This window comes from Anomaloglossus baeobatrachus, chromosome 10, assembly GCF_048569485.1.
Source record: "Anomaloglossus baeobatrachus isolate aAnoBae1 chromosome 10, aAnoBae1.hap1, whole genome shotgun sequence".
Taxonomy (NCBI): domain Eukaryota; kingdom Metazoa; phylum Chordata; class Amphibia; order Anura; family Aromobatidae; genus Anomaloglossus; species Anomaloglossus baeobatrachus.
Window position 1 is genome coordinate 142424155 of NC_134362.1, and position 24377 is coordinate 142448531.

Genomic DNA, 24377 nt, shown 5'->3' on the forward strand with positions numbered 1-24377 from the left:
CACTCTAGGGGTAATGGGACTGGACTGGCGAGCATAAAAAAAAGGAAAATACATAGAAAATAGACTTCAGCAAAGGCACAAATTAACAGAAGAAATTGTTGGAAATCAAAAATAGGTAAAAAATACCAAAACTAGACAAAGAAGGCATAAATTAAATAATGAAAAAGTTGCACAATGACTAAATTATTTAAATTAAAAAAACTTCTTTAAGATTCATCACTCACTGCTGGAGTTAACTTAACCCCTTCACAACCGATGACGTACTGGTAATCACCGCTGACTGCTGTATTGAGACGGCAATGAACCCTGCACATGTCTGCTGATTTGAACAGCAGACATGTGGGGCTAACAGGCGCAGGAGGATCCGCAATCCACCCACTTGCCACTAAGATTGCACTGTCAAAATATGACAGGGTGATTTAAATAGCTGTGGTGAGGATTCCACCGTTCCCCGCCACCATCAAAAGCCCTGTGACGCAATCATGGAAAGCCAATGGTTGCCATGGTAGCGACAGGTCATGTGATGACCCTTGTTGCTATCATCATGTACTTCCGGTAAGAGCCGACAGAGCAGTGGCTCTAACAGGAACACTGCATTTCTGCTGATCAGAGCTGTGCAGCTATGATCAGCAAAAATGAACAGGCGATCAGACTGCTGATCCCTATAGTCCCCTAGGGGACCTAGTAAAATAAAAAATGTAAAAAAAAAGTTTTTAAAAATATGACAAAATAAAAAAAACAAAAGTTCAAATCATCCCCCATTCACCCCATTGAAAATAAAACAATACAAATGAATTCACATTATTCACATATTTGGAATCGTCGCTTTCAGAATTTCCTGATCTATCAAAATATAAAATCAATCTGATCGGTACATGAAGTAGCGCTAAAAAATTTCCAAATGCCAAAATTACATTTTTTGGTTGTCACATAAAAATTTTAAAATGCAATAACAGGAGATCAAAACGTAGCAGGCGCACAAGAATGGAATAATTAAAAATGTCAGCTCGAGATGCAAAAGGTAAGTCATCACTGAGCCTCAGATCCCGAAAAATAAGAACACTACGGGTCTCAGAAAATGGCAACAAAAGCGCTACTCTTTTTTGGGAGCTAGAGGCAGAGGAAAAAGCAAGGTGGCAGAGGGAAGAGCTAGAGGCAGAGGAAGGAACAAGAGGCAGAGGAAGGAGCTAGAGGCAGAAGAAGGACCTAGAGGCAGAGGGAAGATCTAGAGGCAGAGGGAAGAGATAGAGTCAGAGAGAGAAGCTAGAGTCAGAGGAAGGAGCTAGAGGCAGAGGGAAGAGCTAGAGGCAGAGGAAGGAGCTAGAGGCAGTGGGAAGAGCTAGAGTCAGAAAGAGAAGCTAGAGTCAGAGGAAGGCGCTAGAGGCAGAGGGAAGAGCTAGAGGCAGAAGGGAAGATCTAGAGGCAGAGGGAGGAGCTAGAGTAAGAGAGAAAAGCTAGAGGCAGAGGAAGGAGCTAGAGGCAGAGGGAAGAGCTAGAGGAAGAGGGAGGAACTAGAGGCAGAGGGAAGAGCTAGGGGCAGAGGGAGGAGCTAGAGTCAGGGGGAGGATCTAGAAGCAGAGTGAGGAGCTAGAGGCAGAGAGAGAAGTTAGAGTTAGAGGGAGGAGCTAGAGGCAGAGGGAAGAGCTAGGGGCAGAGGGAAGAGCTAGAGGCAGAGGAAGGAACTGGAGGCAGAGGAAGGAGCTAGAGGTAGAGGGAAGACCCAGATGAAAAGGAAGGACCTAGAGGCAGAGGGAGGAGCTAGAGACAGAGGGAGGAGCTAGAGGCAGAGGGAAGCGCTAGAGGCAGAGGGAAGAGCTAGAGGCAGAGGGAAGAGCTAGGGGCAGAGGGAAGAGCTAGGGGCAGAGGGAGGACCTTGAGGCAGAGGGAAGAGTTGGAGGCAGGGGGAGGAGCTAGAGGCAGAGGGAGGATTCAGAGGCAGAGCGCCACCCTCCTCCATCGAACCTAATAAGCATTAACCATCATCTACTATCTCAGAAATGTAACATTTTTGTCTTCACTACAGATAGAATTCACTCATGAACTGAGAATTTTGAGAATGAATGACCAGTCCTGGCAGACAAAGGTTTGTTATTTTCATGTGTACTATTCATTTATGAAATCAAAAGTAAAACAATTATTACACTTTAGAGTCACTGAGTGAAAGGGATTAAAAACTCAAGAAGCTTATTTAGCCGATGAGTAGAGGTACGTGTCCCCTTTAAGGCATTTTTCACAACAGCTGCGCACACCTTGCTCAATATGGCGATATTATTCAGTGTTTTACAGTGACAGACCTTTAACGGCAAAATGTAAATATCATTAAATAAACAGCCTCCCTGCCAACCCAACAGGATACACTGATTTTTAGCAGACGCAGCATTTCAAGACGATGTCTGCAGCTATCGCCAGATGGCACGAAAGCCTCCGCTACTTTATTGATGTGCGTGAGTTTGCAGAACGATTGAAATAATTAAAGTCTAGATTAATTAAACTTTACTGCCAGGGATGAGAGAAAGTCTCCCATCATTTATAGAGATGGATGCCACGATGTTCTCATATCCTCATCCACTCATCAATTAAAGAGTTGGTTCACCTTCTCCTGAACCTGCACCAGCATATTAGGGGATTGCATAGATAACAATTCCTAAATATAGTCCACCATGTCTTCCTAGGGGACCAATCACATTCATGGATCTTGATGGCACATGTGGAATCATAGAATCAGAGGCAAAGTCAGGGGGTGACCCTTTTGGATTCACAGACTCGAGACACAAGGAATCACTCTCTGGACCAGTCCTCAAGAGACACCAACAGATCATGTTTTCAAGATTTCCTTGGTATTGCACAGGTGTTGGAATTATACTGAGGAAATCCTGAAAACCTTATTTGTTTGTGGCTTTTGAGGACACGGAGGACTGGAATTGGGGAACACTGTTCTATTCTGATGACTACTGCGCGGCTCCTGCACTTCTAGATACTAGTTTCTTGCACTAGAGTATGGGTTTCAAGTCAAGCACGAAATCTTCATGGCTGGATCAGAAGGTACTAGTGAAGGACTGGACATTGTCATCTCTGTACATGACTTGTATTTTCTAGAGCAGGTTAGAAAATATCTTTGATTAGTCACTCGCGGCAGCAAGGACATTTTCTCACTTCTAAGCCATTTCTAAGCCAACGTCTTACCGACCTTTGATCTCAGGAGCCTGGGGAAGATTAGACTCCATGTATTTCTTTTGTAAATTGTGGACTGAAATGAAGAGATTGTGTCTCATATCCCATCACCCTTGGGGTGTGTAATAGAAGAGGGTCACCTGAGGAGACCTGAAAACACTTTCATCCTGCATTTTTTTTCTTATCTATTTGGTGCCGTAACAATAATGTGTTAACGTATGAGCACACTGCGTCTCCTTCAGACACCCGAAAACATCCATTTATCAAGTGGAAGATGCTTCAGAAATTTCCCGTCTCAAAAGTTTTGTAAACCTGAGGCATAACTTTTTAGCCTTTTTTAGTCATTTAACAGAACGTTTTTCAATTTTTTTTAACATGTTCATTTAGGTATCTTTTTACGGTTTGTTAACCACATGTTTACTAATTCCGGTAAACAACGAAAAAAACCCCCACAATCCCATTTTTACCTTTTTCCAAGGCCATTTTGCTAACAAAATGCTCAAAGTGCATCTTTTTATCCTTCCCATTGTCTTCTATTGTAAACTGTGGAGCATCTTCCAAGTGGAAAACAACTGAAGAATGATATGCTCACTTCCTTTAACCATTTTTCTATTTGGAAAACCTGAAGCTGTTAAAAGATGCTGAAACGCATGGACAGAAAGTCTTTTTTTACATAAAGGTGAAGGGGAAGTTTTTTAGTGTTTTCTGAGCGCTATTTTGGTGGTTTTTGAAGCAGACCTGCTCCAAACCAACTTGAAAATGAATTGTGACCATACCTGTACAGTGCTGGCCAAAAGTATTGGCACCCCTGCAATTCTGTCAGATCATACTCAGTTTCTTCTTGAAAATGATTGCAATCACAAATTTTTTGGTATTATTATCTTCATTTATTTTGCTTGCAATGAAAAAACACAAAAGAGAATGAAACAAAAATCAAATTATTGATCATTTCACACAAAACTCCAAAAATGGGCCAGACAAAAGTATTGGCACCCTTAGCCTAATACTTAGTTGCACAACCTTTAGCCAAAATAACTGCGAACAACCGCTTCTGGTAACCATCAATGAGTTTCGAACAATGCTCTGCTGGAATTTTAGACCATTCTTCTTTGGCAAACTGCTCCAGGTCCCTAAGATTTGAAGGTGCCTTCTTCAAACTGCCATTTTGAGATCTCTCCACAGGTGTTCTATGAGATTCAGTTCTCGACTCATTGCTGGCCACTTTAGTAGTCTCCAGTGCTTTCTATCAAACCACTTTCTAGTGCTTTTCGAAGTGTGTTTTGGGTCATTGTCCTCCTGGAAGACCCATGACCTCTGAGGAAGACCCAGCTTTCTCACACTGGGCCCTACATTATGCTGCAAAATTTGTTGGTAGTCTTCAGACTTCCTAATGCCATGCACACGGTCAAGCAGTCCAGTGCCAGAGGCAGCAAAGCAACCCCAAAACATCAGGGAACCTCCGCCATGTTTGACTGTAGGGACCGTGTTCTTTTCTTTGAATGTCTCTTTTTTTTTCCCTATAAACTCTATGTTGATGGCTTTTCCCAAAAAGCTCTACTTTTGTCTCATCTGACCAGAGAACATTCTTCCAAAACGTTTTAGGCTTTTTCAAGTAAGTTTTAGCAAACTCTAGCCTGGCTTTTTTCCCCCTGTCTCGGGGTAAGAAGTGGGGTCTTCCTGGGTATCCATCCATACAGTCCCTTTTCATTCAGACGCTGACGGATAGTACGGGTTGACACTGTTGTACCATCGGACTGCAGGGCAGCTTGAACTTGTTTGGATGTTAATCGAGGTTCTTTATCCACCATCTGCACAAAATTGCGTTGAAATCTCTCGTCATTTTTCTTTTCCTTCCACATCTAGGGAGGTTAGCCACAGTGCTATGGGCTTTAAAATTCTTGATAACACTGCGCACCGTAGACACAGGAACTTTCAGGTCTTTGGAGATGGACTTGTAGCCGTGAAATTGCTCATGCTTCCTCACAATTTGGATTCTCAAGTCCTCAGACAGTTCTTTGGTCTTCTTTCTTTTCTCCATGCTCAATGTGGTACACACAAGGACACAGGACAGAGGTTGAGTCAACTTTAATCCATGTCAACTGGCTGCAAGTGTGATTTAGTTATTGCCAACACCTGTTAGGTGCCACAGGTAAGTTACAGGTGCTGTTAATTACACAAATTAGAGAAGCATCACATGATTTTTCAAACAATGACAATACTTTTGTCCACCCACTTTTTTATGTTTGGTGTGGAATTATGTCCAATTTGGCTTTATGATATTTTTTTTTTGTTTTTCATTGAAGACAATTTAAATGAAGATAATAATACCAAAGAATTTGTGATTGCAATCATTTTCATGAAGAAACTGAGTATTATCTGACAGAATTGCAGGGGTGCCAATACTTTTGGCCAGCACTGTAGTTAGATGTTAGACTTCACATAGCTGTCATCCTGATCAGCTGAGAGTGCCGAAAGTGTTGTAAGTAAGGAGAAGTGAGCTGCTCCCTGAATGCTCTGACAGCGGATTATCTTCCCTGAGAGTGAGCTGCTGCCTGAATGCTCTGATAGCGGATTATCTTCCCCAGAGAGAGAGCTGCCACCTGAATGCTCTGATAGCGATTACCTTCCCTGAGAATGAGCTGCTGCCTGAATGCTCTGATAGCGGTTTATCTTCCCTGAGAGTGAGCTGCACCCTGAATGCTCTTGTAGCGCCCCTGAACCCTTTAGGGCACCGCTAGTTACTGCATCCTGTCACCGATGCAGGGCCTACCCCCATGGACCTGAAAACTCAATGCCAGTACGATTCTACACATATAACATCCCCAGTTCCCTCACCCAGATAGGGATGACTGACTAGTTGAGTACCCAATGGATGGCCACCTAGGAGTGGAGCCAATCCAGTCCACTAGCCAACATCCCCGGGGGGAGGAGACAGACAGTAGTCAGTTGGTGGAGACCAGAGAAGGAGACAGATGTGTCTAAAAATGGGGTCGTGTAACGGTGACCTGACGGGCACAGGAGAGTTGTTGCCAGGGAGGGTGCAAAGAGGTACCCCTGGAACCAAAGCACCGATGGGGCACAGGGCCAAAGGTTAGGTAGATGCTCTAAGCAGCCTAACAAATACCTGTACAGGAAGGGAACCTTCACGGACCTGACTGACCCAAGAATCCGAGGGCACCAGCAATAACGAGCCAGGGACCGGAACAGAACACCGACCCAACAGGATTCACACTGCCCGCCGTACGGATGAGAGCCTGACAACAAACAGGAGGGGACCCCCAGACAGTCCAAGCTATGGGGTTCCACACAAGTAACAGAGAGGTGCAGACAAAGAAGCCTTCAGGGTACCACACCGGCATTGGGGCTACAGGGACCAGGGGTCTGAACCAGCCGTCCAGCACTGCCTACCTCAGTGAGTAAAAACCAAAGTTGCACTGCATTCCTATTGTGTGGTCTCCGTTCTTTCCACGCCGCACCCCATCATCTGCACCCTCGGGCTTAGCCCTACTTGCGGAGGGCCCAACATCCCAGCTGCCATCACCACCAGCCCCAGCGGCCATAAACTGTGCAGTGGTGGCTCCCTCTACTTTGCCGCAACCCACAAGTGGCGTCACGATATACAAACTCTTTTAAATCCCCTGTACATATCTCCCTATTCAAAAGCACCCCCAGGGTCATGGAACCGGGCAACGGCCACAGCACACCCGTGACACAGCATCCCCTTATACATACGGCCATGGACCGAGTACCCTATAGCCCTGGGCGGTACACTCTAATAGCAGTTTATCTTCCCTAAGAGAGAGCTGCTCCTTGAATGCTCTGATAGCGATTTACCTTCCCTGAGAGTGAGCTGCTGCCTGAATGCTCTGATAGAGGTTTATCTTTCCTGAGAGTGAGCTGCTCCCTGAATGCTCCGATAGTGGATTATCTTCCAAGAGAGTGAGCTACTCCGTGAATGCTCTGATAGCAGATTATCTTCCCTGAATGTGAGCTGCTGCCTGAATGCTCTCATAGCGGTCTATCTTCCCTGAGAATGAGCTGCCACCTCAATGCTCTGATAGCGGTTTATCTTCCCTGAGAGTGAGCTGCTGCCTGAATGCTCTGATAACGGTTTATCTTCCCTGAGAGTGAGCTGCTGCCTGAATGCTCTGATAGCGATTTACCTTCCCTGAGAGTGAGCTGCTGCCTGAATGCTCTGATAGTAGATTATCTTCCCTGAGAGTGAGCTGCTGCCTGAATGCTCTGATAGCGGTCTATCTTCCCTGAGAATGAGCAGCCACCTCAATGCTCTGATAGCGGTCTATCTTCCCTGAGAATTAGCTGCTGCCTGAATGCTCTGACAGCAGATTATCTTCCATGAGAGTGAGCTGCTCCTTGAATGCTCTGATCAAAATGCTGTGGAGAGAAAAGCGCACATAGGGTCTTATCTGGCAAACAATGCAGGCTTAGAAAATGAAAACAGGTGCTCACCTATGGAAGTTGTGACAGGCACAACTCCTATGTATGCAGAAAATGGTCAAGCAGCAGCCCCGATGATGCAACAGGGAATCATGAATGGATAAGAAAGTCGGGTCTAACACTGCGCTAAAACCATGAAGCCAAACGATGTGATGAATTCTTTGCTATATTTTCTTTATTTAGGCCAAGTCTACGCGTTTCAAAGGCATGTCCGCCTTCTTCATCAGGACAAAGGAAAAAACAGCATGATACCAATTGCTACTTGGGGATACATATATATTGAAAAAGAGGCTCCACACCTACACAGGTGATGTCAGTCAGGGAGTGGCTGAACATCACGTGTATGAATAACAGAAAGCAGTGGAGAAAAAAATGGAAGAAACAGAAAGAAAAAAAAAAAAAAAAAAAAAAAAAAGGAATTGGAAGGGGTTAAAACAGAGGAGTGTACGCATATGTCTGTAAAAAAATTTTTTTTTTTTTTTTTTTTTTCTATAAATGAAAAAAAATTTTTGCTTTAATAAAAAAACAAATGTAATAAAATGTGCTTTATTTATTATGCTTTATTTATTTATGTTCAGCTACTCCCTGACTGACATCACCTGTGTAGGTGTGGAGCCTCTTTTTCAATATATATGTATCCCCAAGTAGCAATTGGTATCATGCTGTTTTTTCCTTTGTCCTGATGAAGAAGGCGGACATGCCTTTGAAACGCGTAGACTTGGCCTAAATAAAGAAAATATAGCAAAGAATTCATCACATCGTTTGGCTTCATGGTTTTAGCGCAGTGTTAAACCTGACTTTCTTATCCATTCATGATTCCTTGAATGCTCTGATAGCAGTTTATCTTCCCTGAGAGACAGCTGCCACCTGAATGCTCTGATAGCGGTTTATCTTCCCTGAGAGTGAGTGGCTGCCTGAGTGCTCTGATAGCGATTTACCTTCCCTGAGAGACAGCTGCCACCTGAATGCTCTGATAGCGGTTTATCTTCCCTGAGAGTTGAGTGGCTGCCTGAATGCTCTGATAGCAACACACGGTTTGTCTAGATCAGATGTCTTCAACTTTTTGCACCCCAATCAACTTTTTCCTTTTAAGTGACGGTCAGGAGCCAAATTCAAGGAAAAAACTAGAACAAAACATGAATCACATGTGGATCAAAACTATTTCATACCAAGGATTGTGAGCTGGCTAGTGAACAGGCACAGCCTGACATCCTTGAGTGTCTCACCTGTAAATGGACATAGTCATAATCTTCCATCCAGCCACTCTCGTTGTTTTCATACTGGCCATCGGGGGATTCTTCAGCTATAAATTTAGGTGGGGAAGGCAGAGGTCGTGATTGTATACTGGCCTTTTCCGGATGCCCAGCAGATAAATTATTGTTATTATTGGCCAAGTAATTGCTATTTTCTTGTCCAGACTGAGAGTCTCCCACTGCATGTTGTTGCTTGGTCCTTTTAAAGAGTAAAGAGGCATTCCCATGTAGAAACGAAGCCAACTGTTTAGTGTCATCTGGTATCCCCCTTGAATACATGACAAAGCGGTCAAGGTCATCTGAAGAACCCGGTTTGTTTGTAACTAAAACATTCAAGGCCCAGTTACAGCTGTCCAAGGCTTGGCTATGCTTCAGCAGTTGTTGGTAAACATCTTCCATCTTCTGTAGTTGTTTGCTTAGCTTGGCATGAAGTGTCCGGTCAGATGCTTGGGCTGAATTTACGACTGCCCCCCTGGCAAATTCCAGCAATTCTTTAACTGTATTTTTGACTCCCTCTGCTGCGGCCTGGATGCTCTGCACATTGGCTTCCATGTATTCTTGACTTCTCCAAGTGCTACTAATGAAGGACATAAGATAGGAGATTGAGCTATTGACGCCATGCTGTAGTTTTACCAAAAGCTCCATTGCTGCTTCTAAATCAAGATTTAGCTCCTTCCCTGGTGTCTTTGGTGGCACGACTGACGATTCCTTTACTGGGATAACATCAAGTGAAGAGGTGGAAATGTTGCTCCTGGTGCTACCGGTGCTTGACGCAGACAGCCTCTTGAAGTTGCCAGTTAATTCCTCAACTGCTTTGACCTCCCTGTCTACCTGAGGAGGAACGTCATATATGTAATCCGCCTCTGTCCCCAATGAAGCTTTCCCACTATGGAACTCTCTCGGGACATCATATACATCATTGAAGTTCTGTCCAGCAGTCTTTCTTAAGCTTGGAGGAACATCATATATCTCTTGGGAAAAGGTGGAATCATTGCCCTTAATGGCAGGAGGAGGAGGAATATCGTATATATCTTCAGGAATGTATGGCTCTGGGTCATGGATGTGTGTGAGAGCCTTAGGTGGAAGCTGCATTTTCTGATTGGAAAAAGCAGGTGGGAAATCGTAGGTATCTTCTCTTTGAGGACCATCTGGCACATCCTTGCTTACCGAGGGTGGTATATCATAAATCTGCAAAAGAAAATGGACACTGTCACAATCAAGTCTAAAAATACCACAGTTTCCAACTAGTAGAAGTAGCATGACACTTATCTGAACAAGCAATTTCATAGACAAGGAGGGAAAATAGAGACATTCTGCTGCAAGTTCTCCTGAAATGGCAGTTGCATTTTAAATCTATGGTATATAGTGTAACTGTCACCTCAGGAGAACTTGCAGTAAAACATCTGTGTCTCCCTCTAGCTCCTCCCTCCTTCATCTCACCTCCTACTCCATGAAATCTTACAAGCACCAACTGTCATCTCCTATCTCAGTATTGTGAAAGTCTGTCTTCACTGAATACAGATTTTACCAATGAATTGAGAATGGAAGATCAGTCCAGGAGGAGAAAGAATCAGATATATTACAAAGTGGCTCATTTCATATGTAGTATTGGTTTATGAAAAAGCACTGGAAGGATCAGACCCAAAGAAGTATGTAAAACGTCACTTATATTTTTACATTAAAATCACAGCAAGGTCAGGCATATCTGACATAAGGAAGGACACTAACGCGTTTCGGCTTAGGCCTTATTCATAGTAATAAGGCCAAAGTGGAAACGTGTTGGTTTCCTTCCTGATGTCGTATATGTCTGACCGAAAGACATTTAAAATTTCACTTTTGTTTTTCCATTAAAATAGCAGCACGGTCAGACATATACGACATCAGGAGGGAAATCAAAGCGTTTCGGCTTAGGCCTTATTCATGGTAACCATAAATAAGGCCTAAGCCAAAAGGCGTTGGTTTCCTTCCTGATGACGTATATGTCTGACCCAAAGATGTAAGGAAAATTTCACTTTTATTTTTCCATTAATATCGCAGCAAGGTCAGACATATATGACATCAGGAAGAAAACCAACGCATTTCTGCTTAGGCCTTATTCATGGTAACCATAACTATACGGGCAGCGTGGTGGCTCAGTGAGTAGCACTACGGTCTTGCAGCACTGGGGTCATGGGTTCAATTCCCACCAAGGACACCATCTGGAAGGAGTTTGTATGTTCTCCCCGTGTTTGCGTGGGTTATCTCTGGGTTCTCCGGCTTCCTCACACAAACCAAAAGCATATCAATAGGGAATTTAGATTTTGTGCCCCAATGGTGACAGTGTTGCCAATATATGTAAAGCGCTGTGGATTTAATAGCGCTATATAAATGAATAAATTATTATTACATGTCTGACCCAAAGACGTATGTAAAATTTCACTTTTATTTTTCCATTAAAATTGCAGCAAGGTCAGACATACAGTATACGACATCAGGAAGGGATCCAACGCGTTTCAGCTCAGGCCTTATTCTTGGTAACCATCACATAGGTTTCCTTCCTGATGTTGTATGTGTCTGACCCAAAGACGTATGTAAAATTTCACATTTAATTTTCCATTAAAATCGCAGCAAGCTCAGACATATACAACATTAGGAAGGAAACCAACGTGTTTCGGCTTTGGCCTTATTCTTGGTAACTATGAATAAGGCCTTAACCAAAACGCGTGGGTTTCCTTCCTCATGGACTGATGTTGTATGTGTCTGACCTTGCTGCGATTTTAATGGAAAAACAAGAGTGAAGTCTTAATACTTCTTTGGGTCCGATCCATCCAGTGCTGGAATTTGTGTTTTTTCATGTATTACAAGTCTATGGGTCCATGATAAATCCCAGACCACGCACACTGCCATCTGTGTCCTGTCCGTGGTTAAAGGGTGCTTTACACGCTGCGACATCGCTAACGATATATCGTCGGGGTCACGTCGTTAGTAACACACATCCGGCGTTGTTAGCAACGTCGCAGCGTGTGACACCTATGAGCGACGATCAACAATCGCAAAAACATAAAAAATCGTTGATTGTTGACACGTCGCTCCTTTTCATAATATCGTTGGTGGTGCATGCCGCTGGTTGTTCGTCGTTTCTGCGGCATCACAAATCGCTATGTGTGAAACCGCAGGAACGACGAACATCTCCTTACCTGCGTTCACCGGCAATGTGGAAGGAAAGAGGTGGTCGGCATGTTCCGGTCGCTCATCTCCGCCCCTCCTCTGCTATTGGACAGCTGCCTTGTGACGTCGCACAAACCGCCCCCTTAGAAAGGAGGAGGTTTGCCGGCCACAGTGACGTCGCAGGGAAGGTAAGTCCATGTGATGGGTGTAAGTGATGTTGTGCGCCACAGGCAGCGATTTGCCCGTGACGCACAACTGACGGGGATGGGTACGCTCGCTAGCGATATCGATAGTGATATCGCAGCATGTAAAGTGCCCTTAACACTGCAGTGGATAGTAGGAGATTTGTCATTTATTTAATTTTTCTTATAGGAGTAAAGCACTGATGGTAAAAAGTGACCCCAAGACTGACGTAAATCGGATCCAAAACACCAATAAAAATTGGTCTGTGCAGTTAGGTAGAAGAAAAGTCAGTGACGTCTGAATGAGGCCTTCCTCATGAATGAGGCCTCCTATTACACCCGTGGTCACCTGTATATACAGACACGTAATCTGCCTGTGCGTCCAATCTGAAGATTAAAATCCTGTCAGTTAGGTCCGGAGTATGGAAGACATGAATAATTACAATCCATTCACCTAATGAGACGGGTAAGTGACGCACAGAGGAGATTAACCTGCTGCACATCATCCCATGAATAGAAATGCAGCATCGGTTACACGTAAATCCCCCGGCTCCTCCGCACAATTGTAATTCAATGACTCCATTCCTGGCCTGAAGCCAGGAGACTCCGCAATAAGGCACTAGAATGATAATGAGTTGGGGGTGAAGGTTAGTGAAAGGGCGTGTGTCACCTATATATTAGGTAACATCATAGGATATTTTCCAATTGTAATTTTTTTTTTATCTTCTGTACATGATTATAGATGGGCCATTTTGCTTGAGTCTCTTAACATTTAGAGAAAAAGGCCACTGGAAAGAAAAGACTGGACTTCTATAAGAGTTGTGCTGGGCATGCTCTGTGTCCTGTGCAGAGGTCTCTGTGCAGGAGAGCACCAATCACTGATTATAAACTGGACTACCTCATCTTCAATGTAATAGAGCCCCATAGAAAATAACAAAAAAAAAATGTTATATTCAGCTCCCACAAAAGTGCTGTTCCAGCAACGTCAGCCGTGGCGCACCCAATCCTGGCGTGACACCGTTATGACAGTAAATCAGCGGCCTCTGATGGGCTGGAGTTCTCACACTTCCCTTTAACTAAACTTAGATGTCCAAGGAAAGTGTAAGAACTGCAGCCATCAGAGGCCGATGATTCACTGTAGGATAGGGAGAGCCGCCACTGCCATTGCTGGAATAGCACAAGTGCAGGCGGTGACTATATATTTTTTAATTTTAAACTGGGGAATATAATATTTAAGAAGTGGTTCTCTGATTAGTGTACAATCAATTTAAGCATTTTAATAACAGTCTAAATCTTAAAGCTCTGAGATGGACGGGTTCCCACTCCTACCATTAAATGAGATTGCAGATGCTCTGGGAGATTTTTTTCCACGCTGGGAGGGATGTCATAAATCTCTTGGGTTTGTTCTCGGCTGACAGATCCTTTTACTGCCATTGGTGGAATGTCATAAACCTGTGCAAAACCAAAATTAAGTCATCTTAATACAGTAACACCATTTTATTAAAGGAGTTGTCAGAAAAATAGACAGGAAAAATGATAACTTATTGATTGTGGTGGTCCAACAGATGGGACCACAGTGATTGGCAGAATGGGGAACCCTTCTACCCATTAAAATGGAGAGCAGTGTGCATCCTCTATCTGTGCTCTATTCACTGTCTATGGGGGCTTCCGGAAAAAGCCAAGAGCAACGCTCGGCCGTCCCATAAAGAATAAATGGAGGGCAGTGTGCATCCTCTATCTGTGCTCTATTCACTGTCTATGGGGGCTTCCGGATAAAGCCAAGAGCAACGCTCGGCCGTCCCATAAAGAATAAATGGAGGGCAGTGTGCATCCTCTATCTGTGCTCTATTCACTGTCTATGGGGGCTTCCGGAAAAAGCCAAGAGCAACGCTCGGCCGTCCCATAAAGAATAAATGGAGGGCAGTGTGCATCCTCTATCTGTGCTCTATTCACTGTCTATGGGGGCTTCCGGAAAAAGCCAAGAGCAACGCTCAGCCGTCCCATAAAAAATAAATGGAGGGCAGTGTGCATCCTCTATCTGTGCTCTATTCACTGTCTATGGGGGCTTCCGGAAAAAGCCAAGAGCAACGCTCAGCCGTCCCATAGAGAATAAATGTAGGGCAGTGTGCATCCTCTATCTGTGCTCCATTCACTGTCTGTGGAGTCGTCTGGTAAACGCCAAGAGCAACGCTCGGCTGTCCCATAGAGAATAAATGTAGGGCAGTGTGCATCCTCTATCTGTGCTCCATTCACTGTCTATGGGGGTGTCTGGTAAAAGGCTAGAGCAGCACTCAGCCGTCCCATAGAGAATAAATGTAGGGCAGTGTGCATCCTCTATCTGTGCTCCATTCACTCTCTATGGGGGTGTCTGGTAAAAGGCTAGAGCAGCACTCAGCCGTCCCATAGAGAATAAATGGAGGGCAGTGTGCATCCTCTATCTGTGCTCCATTCACTCTCTATGGGGGTGTCTGGTAAAAGGCTAGAGCAGCACTCAGCCGTCCCATAGAGAATAAATTGAGGGCAGTGTGCATCCTCTATCTGTGCTCCATTCACTGTCTATGGGGGTGTCTGGTAAAAGGCTAGAGCAGCACTCAGCCGTCCCATAGAGAATAAATGGAGGGCAGTGTGCATCCTCTATCTGTGCTCCATTCACTCTCTATGGGGGTGTCTGGTAAAAGCCAAGAGCAGCACTCGGCCATCCCATAGAGAATAAATGGAGGGCAGTGTGCATGCTCTATCTGTGCTCTATTCACTCTCTATGAGGTCTTTCGGAAAAAGCCAAGAGCCGCGCTCGGCCGTCCCATAGAGAATGAATAAAGGGCAATGGCCTTTTAGACGATCAGTCCCAATGGTTGCACCCCCATTGTTCTATAATTATCCCCTGTCTTCTGGTCTCCTGGATAGGTGATAACTTCTTTTCCCCAGAAAACCCCTATATTGGCTGCTCAGAATCCATCTGATCACATCATAGCATACAGGTCTTCATGTTTTCATGCGATATTACAAACCTCCGGGCCGTAGTTGTTCACTAAACACCTGGTGGGAACATCATAGATCTCCTGTGGTCCAGCAGGAAGGAGGTGTCGGGGAATGTCATACTCGTCCTGTGCTTCTGGCTTGGGTGAATCGTACACATAGACTTGACCTTTCCGAGTTGGAAGAACAACCTGTACAATGAAGAAGACATCAAAATGATATAAACTTATAAATCAAGTAATCCAAAATTCCTCTTATTAATACAATGTAAAAAGATTAACCATAAATTCTGGATTTCACGCAGTTTGGAGGGCGTCCGTGTCGGTAACCGGCAGCCACAATACATTTGTACATGGAGTTCACTCATATGGCCTAGTGTGGTGTAAATTACCATTGCTGCCACTAGATGAAGACAAAGTACAGCACAGAAAATCCCCAGCTCTGGCTAATCATGGCCGGAGTATGCAGAGATCATGTTCCCTTGCTTTTACAAAGTTCTCTGCAGACAATATATTGCTCAGCCTCCTCAGTGTTCATCCCTTACCGTGGACCAATTCTGTGCAGCAATGATTGGTCTTTGCCCAAATTTGCATAGCGACTTCCATCACTCATATGTAAGGTCAAAATCCATGTTTTAGAGGCTACCACTTGCCTAGGAGTGACTTTTACAAGGGGGTCATTAAGGATTGGACCCCCAAAAGCTTGTGAACCGTTCCTGCCAGTCAGGGACCGTACCAGTAACCCCATAATTGAGAGCCCCAGGATCGTTATCAATACCCAATGGTCATCATAACCTTGTATACTATACTGGGGGCTGTATTGTGTGGGGAATACTGGATATGGCGGTGTTATCTGGTCACTATATATACTTCCATTATTTACACACATTATGAATATATTTAGGCGGCACAAGGCGGTATTATTTGGGTACTGGATCATGTTATTCAGCACTGTATGGTAGTATTCAGTCCTAAACATTCAGGTATAAAGGACATACAGTATCTTTGCTTTATATGTATTATGTATCCATGCTCAGAGACAGGAGACCTTTAGGGTATGTGCCCACGGAGCAGAATTTCTGCCACAAAACTGCATGTTTTGGTGGGAAAAATGCAGCAGAAAAAATGCTTTTTTTATAGTGTTTTTCTTGTTTTTTATGCATTTTTCCATTAGTTTTTTTACTCATGGCGATCACGGGGGTTCAGGCACTGTACCCCCACGACCACCACCTGATGTTTCAGCCAAGACCTGACTCTCAATGCCAGGAGTGGTGCCCGTGCCGCTCCCAATAGTTTAATCCCCTGATTGCAGCAATCGCAGCATTCAGGTGGCATGGCGAGGAGTCGCTTATCTCTCCCTGGTGATCGGATCCCTATAATGTGATCACAGGTCGCTGCCATGGCAATCTTGGGTCATCGCGATGATGATCTAGGGTTACTGAGCTACGGATCGCCTCACAGACCATGCCAGATGTAGGGTGTGTGAGCTGAAGTATAAGTACTGAGAGTGCAACACTGACAGATGTAATCCACTGCAGTGATCAAACATTGCAATGGATTATATCCACAGGAAAAAACTCTGAAAGAATTCAGGCTGCAGATTTTTGTTCTGCGCTAAAATCTGCAAGGAAAAAATCTGCAACATGTGTACAGCAATTCAAAAGGTGGCGGTAGAGTTTGTCTCCTTCCTCACTGGAGGGACATTTTGAATAATTCCCAGAGGGACATTGCAGCTATAAGTCCGTTTACTGGCAGCCAGACTGGTTTGTCAGGTCTCCATAAGGAGAATAGTCTTCCTCGTGGTCCCCACATAGCTTCTCATAAGCCAGATCAGATACCCACACTTTGCACTGACGAGGGGCAATCACCCCAAAACACCGTGTCTGCAAATTGGGATTCTGATCTGGCAATAAATCCTAAGTCTTATGGCTTTTTAAAAAGCCACATTTGACTTTTAGGATTGCTACTATAGGTGGCGCTAGAGTTTGTCTCCATTCTCACTGGAGGGACAAGTTGTACACAATTCAGGATTTTCATAGACTTTGCTTGGATACATTTTTCCTTGCAGTATTGTTTAAAATTTGCAAGAAAAAAAGTATGAAATATGCAAAAAAAAACGCAGTGTGGGCACACAGCCTTACAGATTGTGCAGCTTAATTAGTTTGGGACAAGATATCTTTATTCTACAGGGTATTGTGAGGTTTAATAAGTGATGACAGTAACAAGTGGCTGAGAAATACTTGTAAGGAGATGTGCACACGATGAGTATTTGGTTGCTGAATTATCTGCACCATTTCTGCATTTCTTGGCTGGAAAAACAGTGGAAAAATGCACAGTTTTGCTACTTTTTGAAAGATTTGTTTAATGCATTTTTCAATGGTGAAAAATGCTGCAAAAATCAGAATTGACATGCTGTAGATAATTTTCTGCATTAAATTTGCAAGGAAAAAAAAACCTAACATGTAAAAAACAGTTCAGGTTCTTCATTAACCTTGCTGACATCAGGATCTGCTTCACACCAAAAAATGCACCAAAAGACGCGATAAAAACGCACTGTGTGCACACGGCCTAAGGCCCCCTTCATACGTCTGTGTCTCCGGTACGTGTTAGGCCATTTCCGTATGTACCGGAGACATGGACACACGTACTCCAATGTTATTCAATGTATGGAGTTACACGTGCGTTTTTCCATAAGTTGCGTGTGTCCGTGTGCGTGATACGTTTGTTTGTCCGTAAATCACGGATGCATGTCCGTTTTCTGCACGGAACACACACACACGCACTCAATGAAATTCTATGGGTCCGTGAGTACATGTATGTGACACGGATGCATCTCCGTATGGTCCGTGTACATTTTGTGCTTTTTTGAAGCGATGTCGGTCAATCTTTTTTTTCTGTGTATGTCAGTCAATCTCCCTCAGTCCGTCGGTCGGTCTCTCTCTCTGTCTTTTGGTCGGTCTCTCTCTCTGTCTCTCTCTCTCTGTCCGTCGGTTGGTCTCTCCCCCTCTTTCATACTCACCGATCACTGCCGCGGCGCTGCACAGCTGTTAAAAAAACTCCGGCGGCTTTTACTATTTTGAAAAAGCCGGCCGCTCATTATTCAATCTCGTATTCCCTACTTTCCCCGCCCCCTGGCGCCTATGATTGGTTGCAGTGAGACACGCCCCCATGCTGAGTGACAGCTGTCTCACTGCAACCAATCACAGCCGCCGGTGGGTGTGTCAATATCGAGCAGTAAAAAAAAAAAAATAATTAAAAAAAAACGATGTGCGGTTCCCCCCAGTTTTGATACCAGCCTGGGTAAAGCCAAACAGCTGAAGGCTGGAATTCTCAGGATGGGGAGCTCTACGTTATGGGGAGCCCCCCAGCCTAGTAATATCAGCCAGCAGCCGCCCACAATTGCCGCATCCATTAGATGCAACAGTCCCGGGACTGTACCCGGCTCATCCCGATTTGCCCTGGTGCATTGGCAATCAGGGTAATAAGGAGTTAATGGCAGTAGCCCATAGCTGCCACTAAGTCCAAGATTAATCATGACAGGCATCTCCCCGAGATACCTTCCATGATTAACCTGTAAGTTAAAGAAAATAAGCACACACAACGAAAAATCCTTTATTTGAAATAATAAACAAAAAAACCCACCCTCGTTCACCACTTTATTAAGCCCCGAAAAGCCCTCCAGCTCCGGCGCAATCCATGAAGCTCCCACAACGCTCTCAGCTCTGCTACATGAAGGTGACAGGAGTTGCTGTAGAACACCGCCGCTCCTGTCAGTTCCACGCAGCAACTGAGGTGAGTAGCGCGATCAGCGATGATGTCACTCAGGTTACCCGCGGCCACCGCTGGATCCTCCAACTGTGACAGCAAGTCACCCGAGTGATAGCGATGAAGTCACAGGTGAGTTGCGGTCTCGGGTGGAGGATCCAGCTAGCCGCGGGTAACCTGAGTGACAGCAGCGCTAATCGCGCTGCTCACTTCAGTCACTCAGGGGATTGGCGGTCACCAGTGAGTCCTTCACGGGTGACCGCTAATCAGTACGCGACACAGACAGAGCCGCGGTATGACAGTTCATTCTCATCGCGCGACGCTGTCTGTCTGCTGTCAGCGGGCATATAGCAACGTCATTGTGCATCACACACGGTTCATTTCACACGGACATCACACGGACAACACACGGACATTACACTTGCGTATCTCAAGCACACACGGACATTCCACATGCACAAACGGCTAGCATACCCAATCACACGGATGTCACACGTACCAGAAAACGGACAAAAAATACGGAACACGGACCAGAAAAATGGCACGTAAGACACGCACGTGTTTTTCACGGACGTGTGAAGGGGGCCTAAAGAGAAAGCTTTACTTCTATCATTTACTTCTATGAATGCCGTATACTGAATCACATGTTCTTGCTTCAAAGGGAAGAAGCCTTTTATTTCATCATGGACTTATTATAGGAGACTGACCGAGTGGTCAAATTACCCAAAAAAGCAGCTGAGGCAGCGGCTCGCTTTCTAGCAATTCTAAACAAAGCATTTCCACCCTGTTTTTCGAAAGGGATCATAAAATATTTATAGCGGGAGCATAAAAAGATCATGGGGGAGGGGGACGCAGATGAAGGGCATCTTTCCAGAGACGTGGGGTTTGTATAGTTTAGCACCGGCCCGGGTCCTGTCCCCGGTATTAGCAGGAATCGCTTTGTCAGGTAGACATTTCTATTATACAACTTGTCTTTATTAGGTTACCAGAACAAAGCAAAGTGCATTGCTAAATAGCCTGCGAATCCCCCCAGCCGCCCTCAGGTTACCATAGCAAACACATCTAATTACACTGAGAGCCATAGGCCTCGTACACCATGCCGTCACCCACAGTTACAGCACCACACAGTATGGGAGCACATCCATCACTGGGAGGCAACGGTGCGGTGTACACACACAATCAGTATCTGTACAGATTTACACGGAAGAACGTCTCATCATCTCCTTCTCCATAAATAATAATATATCTTCATTGAAATATAACGTTTAGTCACGTGTAGGGGATGGGAATGCTTAAAATGAGAAAAAAAATGACATTTTTGGTAAACGTCTTGCTTCAATAAACTTCTTTGTTTACTGCCCTTTCTTTCACTCGGTCCAAAAAAACCCCCATTTTTATATTTTTCACCCTAAAATGAACCTGTCACCTTGAAAACACTATAAAAATCTAGGCTTAATTTACAGGTAAATGGCGTTACCATGCTGTCCAATCACTGCACTGAAAGTGCGGCTACTGGTAGAAGATAAACTTGTTTCTTCCCTTGAGCTGCTGACTCTTTTTTTTTAGTAAGGAGATCGTACAGTATTGTAATACTATGTATCTGCAAATTAACCCTGCAGGTAAATAGCATTTTCAAAGGTGACCTGTTACCTTAAAAGGGGTTTTGCCACTATGATCTTACTAACCAAAATCCCCATCCCTATAAAACAGTAATAAAATTTGTTGTGTTATACCCGTCTAAGGAATGCTGTATCCCTCTTCAAGAAACTGATTACAGAGGTGACATCACATCAACTGCCCTGCAGCCAATCTCTGGGCTCATCAACTCCTAGCCTTGTGATTGCTTGAGGTGACGTCACAGGTGCAGAGGGGGAGAGGCAGCGCTGGACCCCGGCAGGGTGCAGAACGTCTTATGTTATCATTTTGGATACAGGGACAAGAATTTTGGGTAGAAAGTTGAAAATGGAAAATCTCTTTAAATAGCAATTCCCTCTAATTCTGATGGAGCAACTAATAATCTGCTGTGGTATATGGAATGTAATATGTATTAACAAACGTTGGCTATAATATGACTATCTGCAGATTAGTACAGAAGGCTTCTATGAATAACAGCCTTTGGTAAGTACTTAGGATATGAACACATGTATTTTCTACAGGTGGGTAGACTCCATAAATAGCAGCCTTTGACGACTACGGGCTGCTATTTTTAGGATGGGGAGGGCCCAATAACAACGGGTCTCCGCAGCTTGAGAATACCAACTTCTATGTGTCCACTTTATCTTGGCTGGGTATCAAAATTGAATGGGACCGCATGTCATTTTTTAAAATTATTTAAATCATTTAAAAAAAGCCACATGGGGCCCCACATATTTTGATGCACAGCCAAGATAACACACACAGCTGGGAGCTGCATCCTCCAGTTGTCTGCTTTATCTGCGCCTGGTATGAAAATACGGGGGACCCTACAGTATTTTTCCAGTTATTTATTTTTACACTCCACTTTGGGGACTCAGACAGCTAACATGAGGGCAACCAATCCCATAAGCTGTCAGAGATGGTGGACTAGGTAAGAAGTGAATATTCATGAGCTTTAATGAGCAGACTCAGAAGCAGGGTGACAGCAGCACGGAGACTCGGCAAGTATAACTGTCCTGCCTTAACTCCCATTTTGCTTGCTATTTCCTTTTTTTATTTTTTTCCAGGTGAACCCAGTTCAGGTTCGCCCCATACTACTTAGGATATAAATACGCATACCTTCTTCAGGTGGGTACACTCTAAAAAACAACATTTGGTAAGTACTTAGGATATAAATACTCTTATCTTCAGGTGAGTAATCTCCATAACCCACTTGGAAAACTGTTAATTAAACGCTCTAAACAATGAACATGTACAGTGCAATGGAAACAAAACTCACTCACTAGTGACAACTATGGTGGCCATCTTTAATGGGAAGCTATCCTCAATCAGGTTTTGTGTGTTATATGTGTTTCTTAAAAAAAAAATGGGAATCTTTTTTCGTAGCACGATAATAATAAAAATTAGAAATCTTACACTTTTCACAGTGGCCAGTGGGGCTCATTTAGACTATTTTTTCTTGTCCATTCAAGAAGACTTTTCAGCAGCTTCCTTATCATCAGAGGTAGAATTAGGGTACCGTCATACTTTAGCAACGCTCCAGCGATCCCACCAGCGATCTGACCTGGTTAGGATCGCTGGTGCGTTGCTACATGGTCACTGGTGAGCTGTCAATCAGGCAGATCTCACCAGCGACCAGTGACCAGCCCCCAGCCAGCAGCGACGCGTGGAAGTGATGCTGCGCTTGGTAACTAAGGTAAATATCGGGTAACCAAGCTTGGTTACCCGATCTTTATCTTGGTTACCAGTGCACACCGCTTAGCGCTGGCTCCCTGCACTTGTAGCCAGAGTACACATCGGGTTAATAAGCAAACCGCTTTGCTTATTTACCCGATGTGTACTCTGGCTACGTGTGCAGGGAGCAGGGCACTGGCAGCCTGACAGCAGCGCACGCTAGTAACCAAGGTAAATATCGGGTAAGCAAGCAGAGGGCTTCGCTTGGTTACCCGATATTTACCTTAGTTACCAGCGTCTCCAGCTGTCAGAAGCCGGCTCCTGGCTCCGTGCACATTCAGATCATTGCTCTCTCGCTGTCAAACACACCGATGTGTGCTTCACAGCGGGAGAGCAACGTCCAAAAAATGAACCAGCACTGTGTGTAACGAGCAGCGATTTCACAGCAGGGGCCAGATCGCTGCTCAGTGTCACACACAGCAAGATCGCTAATGAGGTCACAAAAACTGTGACTCAGCAGCGATCTCGCTATGTGAGAAGTACCCCTTAGAATTACAGATAACACCGACTATAAACAGCTGATAACACAGCATCCACCAATCCCAATAGGTGATGTCACCTGAGCTTTTCACATGTTTATTAAATGCTTAACTACAAAAGATATGGTCTGGATCAGACCTTTGTGAGTATGTACATATGTTGTTTCATGAAACAACAGAAAGTTAAGAGTCTAAAAAAGTCCCAGTGGCCAATGTGAAAATTGCAAGATTTCTATTTTTTATTCCTAAAGGGAACCTGTCACCAGATTTTTACCTATTAAACTAAAAGAACCCCACTTCTGCAGCTCCTGGGCTGCATTCTATGAAGGTGCCCCTTGGCCCTGACTCTCCTTCCAGACCCCAAAAATAACTTTATAAAACGTGGCACTTAGGTATGCTAATTACCTGTGTTGGCCAGATGGGCGGGCTCATTTTCTGCTCCTTTATCCCCCTCCTGCCACTGATCGCCGTCCTCCTTTCTTGATTGACGGGATGATGCCCTCTGGCATCCTCCTCGTCGCATTTTCAAATCTCGCGTCTGTGCAGTTAGGTCTGCTCGCGCAGGCGCAGTTCTCTCTGCCATATGAAAACATAGCTGCCCTAGCTCGCGCCGGTGAGCTAAATGCGCAGGCGCGAGATTATGGGCGGGTACGAGCATGGCGCTGGTGAGGTCGGCACTGTGCATGACCTCACCAGCGCCATGCTCGTACCCGTCCATAATCTCGCAGCTGCGCATTTAGCTCACCGGCGCGAGCGAGGGCAGAGCGATATGTGAACTGCGCCTGTGAAAGCTAACCCAACTGCATAGGCGCGAGATTTGAAAATGCGACGAGGAGAATGCCAAAGGGCGTCATCCCGTCAATCAAGAAAGGAGGATGGCGATCAGCGGCAGGAGGGGGGAAAGGAGCAAAAAATGAGCCCGCCCATCTGGCCAACACAGGTAATTAGCATACCTAAGGGCCAAGTTTTATAAAGTTATTTTTGGGGTCTGGTAGGGGACTCAGGGCCAAGGTGCACCTTCATAGAATGCAGCCCAGGAGCTGCAAAAGTGGGGTTCTTTTAGTTTAATAGGTAAAAATCTGGTGAAGGGTTCCCTTTAATACTGATTTTGATATGTAAAAACAAAAAAAATATTAATATATACTGTATGTACAGTATATATATATATATATATATATATATTATTTTATTTATTTATTTTTTTTAACACAAAAACTTAATTTACGTTATAGGTAATTGTTTTGCTAATTGCATCAATTTAAAAAAATCTAAAGTAAAAAAATAGCAATTTTCAGATTGGCCACTAAACCTCCATTGGGCAATCTGAAAATTTTAGGACCCCAATTCTGTTTTTTGTATTGGAGAATCTAATGACATCGCCTATGGTGATTGGTGGATTTTTTGTTATCAGCTATGTATAGAAGTGTGTCATGATCCCAGTCAGCTTTTCCCTGCTGCTGGTTACACCCAGCTCTGGCCTGGTCATGTCAGGGGTTAACTCCCTTGCCTCATTCTGGATCCCAGGATGCTATATCTTGCCTCTCTACCTATGGCTCAGTGCCAGTGATATTTCTGCCT

General features: G+C 44.4%; 1 protein-coding gene across 1 annotated transcript in view; it reads right to left on the reverse strand.

The window, feature by feature from the left end:
• The window catches only part of BCAR1 (BCAR1 scaffold protein, Cas family member), a 209498-nt gene that overhangs the window by 14080 nt on the left and 171041 nt on the right, over nt 1–24377 (reverse strand). Inside the window, exons 3-5 of the mRNA XM_075325703.1 lie at nt 15220–15378; nt 13541–13663; nt 8856–10070 (exon numbers count right to left, since the gene is read on the reverse strand). Of these exons, the coding sequence (XP_075181818.1) occupies nt 8856–10070; nt 13541–13663; nt 15220–15378 (1497 nt within the window). The remainder of the gene's footprint in view (nt 1–8855; nt 10071–13540; nt 13664–15219; nt 15379–24377) is intronic.